Here is a 6,359-nt window from a genome sequence, read left to right as displayed (position 1 = left end):
TAACACCTGGCCTCCTCAAAAGGAAAAGGGGCCTCAGCACCCATAAAAATAACTGGTTGCAAAAATCAATCATCCTGCATCCATCACCATTTTAAATTCTGACCTCTCCTGCTTGATGTGTCTTTTTTAGCAAAAAAGCGGATTGGGGAACTCTGTGGCTGTTACCCTCTAACTGAGTAAAAGGTTACCCATCTTGTTTCAAGCAATTTTCCTCTTAACAGAAAATGTATTTGAAAGTTTATCAAAATAAATTCCATTTGAAATAGAAATAATTACCGTCTACACTGGGTCTCTATTTTCATACATGCTATTCCTCTCACATGTTCCCCCACTCTAATTCCTTTGGAGTGAGGTTTTACTTTTCAGGATTAGCCACCATTTCCGATATAGTAGGAGGGGGCGGGGAGAGAACTAGAAGAAAACCTGAATAATATTGTAACACTGAAAGTTATCACATAATCAGCCTCTTACTTTACACTAATTAACTTCATGTTTAATTTCATTGTCGGTGGCAACCACTTATTCAAAGATTACAAAATATAAACCTGTAGGGCAGTTTTCTCTTAATTCCCATTTCCATCCAGTCAGCTTTGTGTGAAGTCACATTCTACAGTAACCTAGGAGCCTTCCATTTCTGTTAATTTATTTCTTCCTGGGTCTTCTCCCAGAAGTGTGGGTGGGAGGGGTCTCACACTATGTGGGAAAATTGCATCATGAGAAAAAGCACCTTTCACACTTTCTAATCTTTCAAAGTAGCAGCAGGTGGAGAAGTGATACAAATGCATAAGACTTAATAGCAAAGCTAAGAGACCAAACCACAGACTCTGGACTCAACATTCATGTATCCTGCAGTCTGAACTTGGAATCTGATACATTCCCTCATTGGCTACCATCATTTGCCCAGCATGGAAGTGCTTCTTGTCCAGCAAGTCAGCCAGATTGGGACCCATATTCATGGAATGGCTCTGAAGGAATCAGCTGTTTCTCTCTCTGCTTCATGAAACTTTGGATCCAAATGGTAAAAGACAGCTGTGCCCAATTTAATCACGGCATCCTTTAGGAGTGTGACCAATGCCACTTAACTAGGGAGCAAGGTTCTAAAAATAGTTTACCTGGGCACAGGTCACCATAGCTTCCATCTCTGGGGTGAAAATCAACCACTAGTACCTGCAATTTCTACCTGAGTTCTTGTCCAATCTTTGACCTTTCTTGGAGTAATTTTACACTTCTCTGGCGTAGAATTCTTCACCAACCACACAATATATCAGTAGTGAGAATGAGGTATAACTCCTCCAAATATGCCTTTTTATTTCCTTAATCTGTTGGCACAGATTCAAATTAGGGACTAAATTCAGGAGTGGCTTAGAATCCCTGTAAGACACCACATGTAAGGTATCTATTGAAAATAGGTATCTTTCTGCAGCTATATCACATTCAACACGGATTTCATTTTCTACACATTTGCAGCATCTGACAGCGGTGAGCTGAATAGAAATGTCACTTCCATTTTCCCCATCCCTACCTAGATAGGGATTGCATTTCCCAAATAGTAAGCACATGATTCCTAACGGATTAGGAAGGAGATCTATTCAGGAGTGACCTCCTGCAGGGCCTGGGCCACAACTGCTTTGGGAGCCCAATGCATGGGTACTTTGCCTAGTTCCAAGTCATTACTAGGAAATTCTCTTCCCAGCTCTTTAGAAAAAATATTGACCTAACCAGTTTAACAACAGGGGGTTGGGATGGTGATGGCGAATAAGGGAATCCCTCTGACTTACCCTATCTTCTTCTGTTGTTACAGAGGGTGAAATGACATTTTCCCTATCCGTGCCCCGTTCCTGCTCTCTGTTATAGTTCAATATATTTTAAGTGAGCAAAATGGTAGTAAAAATATCTGCTCTCCAGCACAACCTGAAGCAACATCAGAGCAACTGGGAATGAAACAATTTGTTCCTGAAGGGAGAACTTGATGACTAACAATTGCTTTGAAATGGGGGGGGACAGTATAACCGTGATGCTCAGGGTTTGTTTAGACTAGGAAAAGTGATGGAGTTTAGGTCAGGTGAAGGGGAAAGCTAATGCCAACCACTGTACCTGGGCTGCATCTGCACTATAACTAGAACTGTCTTTTTACACCAAGATCAATAACTTGAGCAGCCAACGCCATGTACAGTCCTAGTGGATGTCAGGCCCAGGTAGTTTTTGCCTCAGTGTAGCTTGTTGGGATCAAATCTCTCTCCCCCACTTGGAGCTGATGAACATTCCTGGCTGGAGGGACACACTCCTACGACTCAAAAGGAAAGGAGTTGATAGAAAAAAAATCACAGGACTGACCCCAAAGAACGGGGAGCTGCAAAAGGCAGACGCAGGCAACTCATCTAGGGGAGCTGAGAGACCACGGTGCAGATGGTGCAAAGGTCGCTATGTGGGAATTTGCAAATGTGATTTTTTTTAAAACAACCTTTGGCCAGCCGGAGTCGAGGCATTTATTACAGTTCTCTCATGCGTGGATTTTCTGATGTCTAATAAGGCTTGAGCTCTGCTTGAAGCTTTTCCCGCACTCAGAGCACGTGTAGGACGTCTCTCCACTGTGGATTCTCTGATGTGAGATGAGGGCTGAGCTATAACTGAAGCATTCCCCACACTCAGAGCATGTGTAGGGCGCCTCCCCTGTGTGGATTCTCTGATGTGTGATCAGGGCAGACCTCTGCTTAAAACTTTTCCCACACTCAGCGCATGTGTAGGGCGTCTCTCCTATGTGGATTGTCCGATGTCTGATAAGGTTTGACCTCTGATTGAAGCTTTTCCCACACTCAGAGCACATGTAAGGTCTCTCTCCTGTGTGGATTCTCTGATGTGTGATGAGGGCTGAATTATCCATGAAGCGTTTCCCACACTCAGAGCATCCATAGGGTTTGTCACCTGTGTGAATTCTCTGATGTGTGCTAAGGGCTGATCTATAACTGAAGCATTTCCCGCACTCAGAGCATGTGTAGGGTGTCCATCCAGTATGGATTGTCCGATGTCTAATAAAGCTTGAGCTCTGATTGAAGCTTTTCCCGCACTCAGAGCATATGTAGGGTGTCTCTCCTGTGTGGATTCTCTGATGTGAGAGGAGGACTGAGTTATAACTGAAGCATTTCCCACACTCAGAGCACGTGTAGGGTTTTTTTCCTGTGTGAATTCTCTGATGTCTAATAAAGCTTGAGCGCCGATTGAAGCTTTTCCCGCACTCAGAGCACGTGTAGGGCGTTTCTCCTGTGTGGATGCTCCTATGTCTGATAAGGTGTGAGCTCCGAGTGAAGCTTTTCCCGCACTCACAGCACAGGTAGGGTTTCTCTCCCCTGTGGATTCTCTGATGTGTGAGAAGGTCAGAGCTCCCATTGAAGCTTTTCCCACACTCGTGGCATATGTAGCATGTCTCTTCCACGTTGATTCTCTCGCATGTAGTAAGGTCTGAGTGGCTACTGAAGTTTTCCTCTGGCCTGTTCTGAGTCTCACAGGCTTTTTCTTTTTCTGGGAGTGCAGAACTCCCGGAAACATTCCCTTTGGATCTTCCTGATAACATCCCATGTGATTCTACTTGCTCAGCATCTTCCTGCTGGGGTGTCTCTTCGTTCTCACTCACCATCCCGTCACCTGATGGGAGACAGAGAGAATCCAGACATAGGTCACTCCCTGCACCAGAGAGAAAAGAAATCTCAGTGAGAGGAATGGAAAAAGGTGTGAACAAACCAAAATGTGTGTGGGAGAGATCAAACCTATCAGGAGCTGATTTTCCCCAAACCCTTCCCTCGAGGAGAGAGAGGAAGGGATCAGTTCCGGGCGTGCATCTCACCAGAACTCTCAGGGGAAAGTGAGATTGGGGAGGAACCTGCTGTCAACTGTCAGTCAGGATAGGTGGGAAGCCATGAATGACATCTGCCTAATGATTCCACATCTGCAGGGAACAATCCTGAACTTGAGGAGCTTACAACTTGGAGAGTCTTTGTAGGGCATCTCAAATGTTTCCTGTATTCACGGACAGTTTTTGAGATGGTTTACCCAATTCCTCACCTGTGCAGGCAGCTCTCTGGAGCACTTTTTTCAGAGCCATAGAGGTCTGAGACCCACGGCTGTTCCCCTCATTCCAGCTGCGAGATCACATCAGGTTTGGAAATTGGAAACCCTGAGAAGGCAAAGAAAACAAGGAAGGTCTATGGAATTTGTGGGATACTTGTCACAAGGAATATTCCATGGTTTTAACCCCAGCTCATTTTTAAGACATAACATCCCAAGGTCGGCTTCCTTGGCTCAAAGTGGCAGGAGAGTTATTATTATAAATCATATTCATTACCTTAGAGCCTAAGAGCCAACTAACTGTGGGCCCCTGTTGTGCTAGGCACAGTACAAACCCAGACTAGTAGATGGCTCATGCCCTGAAAAATTTACAATCTAAATAGACAAGCCAGACACAGAATGGGGGAAGAGGTAGAACCCACCAGCAGAGTGAACTATGTGAAGGCAGAGTGACAGATCTGATGAACACAGGTCTATATCTTGAGACTATTGTATTTAATGTTATGACTAGGGCCAGTGTTTTCTGGAAATTGTGCTATTACTGCATTTTTTTCCTGAAATTACTCTTCGTTTCTGGAATCACCCTTCATATCCGGAATGGCTGAACAGAGGGTGGGTGGGGATGCAGGGTCACAAACCCCAGATTTCTGCTGGAGACACCTGACTCCTCCCCAGGGCACAGGGCACAGGCTGGAGGCTGGCTGCTTTTGAGACTTGCTGCCAATTTCTTCCCTCCTCATACAAGTCTGGGCTCAGAAAAAACACTGCGGCGCTTCCCCTTGGGAGGTGGGGCACGTGGCAGTGGGACGCTGGGCTCCCTCATCAAGCTGCAGAGCAGACGGCGCTCGCACTTGTTCTCGACTGCGTCAACAGCACCTCTCCCCCGCTCATCTCCCCTGCACACAGCTGGTTCATGCCCCGTCTCCTCAGCACACAGCCCGGTTCTAGGCTCTCAATGCCCAGTGCCTGGGCCCCACCTCCCCCACACAGCTGGCTCCTGTCCTCTCCCGCAATGCACTTTCGGGCTGTAAAGGATTATATATTGCTCATGTTTGTCAATTACTCTCTGTTTTCGTTGCCAGCAAACACTGGCCCTACCTATGACTGTTATCTGTATCTCTGAGCCAGCCCTTGAAAGCACGAACACTTTACAGACTATGATGCTGAGAAGGCCAATTACTAGATGGAAAATGGCAGAATTACCAAAAATAATGCAGAAGAGGTAAAAGCGTTCAATAAATATTCCTCTCCTAGATTTGGAGCAAAACAGATGATGTACTCGTATCATAAGATGCTGATGACGACACTCTTTCCATTCCAACAATAACTCACGAGGACGTTAAACAGCAGCTATTGAAGTTAGACATGCTTAAATCAGCCGGTCCAGATAACTTGTAGCCAAGAGTTTTAAAAGACCTGGTAGAGGAGCATGGTGGACTGTTAATGCTGATTTTACTTAGGACTTGGAACACTGGGGAAATTCCAGAAGACTGGAATAAAGCTAATGCTGTGCCAATATTTAAAAAGTATAAAAGAGATAAACCTGGCTAATTACAAGAGTGTCAGTCAGGGACATCAATACTGGGCAAGATAATGGAGCAGCCGATACTGGATTTCATTAATAAAGAATTAAAGGAGGGTAATATAATTAGTACCTATTAACAAAGGTTTAGAGAAAATAGATCCTATCAAACTAACTGGATATTGTTATTGGATGGATCAAAAGTTCGGTTGCAGCTAATAGTATTGATGTAATATACCTAGACTTCTGTAAGGCATATGACTTGGTTCAGCACAATATTTTGACTAAAAACCTAGAATGATACAAAATACACACGGCAGACATTAAATAGATTAAAAACTGTGATTGTAAATGGGGAACCATGATCGAGTGGATTTATTTCTAGTGGGTTCCTGCAAGGATTGGTTCTTGGCCCTGTGCTATTTAACATTCTTATCAACGACCTAAAAGAAAATATAAAATCATCACTGATAAAGTTTGAAGTTGCCACAAAGATTTGGGGTGGTGGTAACTAATGAAGTGTGAGTAGATTCAGGCTCCAGCACTGGGAGTCTGGGAAGTTTTTCCAGCCCTGGCTGGAGGGTTATTTCCTGTTCCGCAAAGAGGGGAAGTTCCAGTCCCAACTCCTGTGCCTTGAAATTAGGCCCTGATGCTACACCCCACATTCAGCATAGTGGTATGATTATAATATGATTAGGACATAATTATGATGCATTTTGTGCAAGATGCGTCATGTGCGGTGTCATTGGAAATATTATGATTTGTTGAATAGGATTAT

General features: G+C 44.4%; 1 protein-coding gene across 2 annotated transcripts; it reads right to left on the bottom strand.

The window, feature by feature from the left end:
* Window positions 1-471: 471 nt before the first annotated feature.
* On the bottom strand, window positions 472-5,725 carry LOC135979725 (zinc finger protein 501-like). Of its 2 annotated transcripts, none has more exons than XM_065579961.1 (2): window positions 4,057-5,725; window positions 472-3,678 (listed from the first exon to the last, which is right to left on the bottom strand). In XM_065579961.1, the coding sequence occupies exons 1-2, from the start codon at window positions 4,094-4,096 to the stop codon at window positions 2,501-2,503; spliced, it is 1,218 nt and encodes a 405-aa protein (XP_065436033.1). In that variant the 5' UTR covers window positions 4,097-5,725; the 3' UTR covers window positions 472-2,500. The 2 variants fall into 2 exon arrangements, with proteins under 2 accessions (XP_065436033.1, XP_065436034.1); XM_065579962.1 differs by having other exon boundaries at window positions 472-3,639; window positions 4,057-5,723.
* Between the last annotated feature and the right edge of the window lie 634 nt (window positions 5,726-6,359).

The sequence above is a fragment of the Chrysemys picta genome, unplaced genomic scaffold (assembly GCF_011386835.1).
Source record: "Chrysemys picta bellii isolate R12L10 unplaced genomic scaffold, ASM1138683v2 scaf1170, whole genome shotgun sequence".
Classification (NCBI taxonomy): Eukaryota; Metazoa; Chordata; order Testudines; family Emydidae; genus Chrysemys; species Chrysemys picta.
This window is presented reverse-complemented; position numbering and strand designations above follow the sequence as displayed.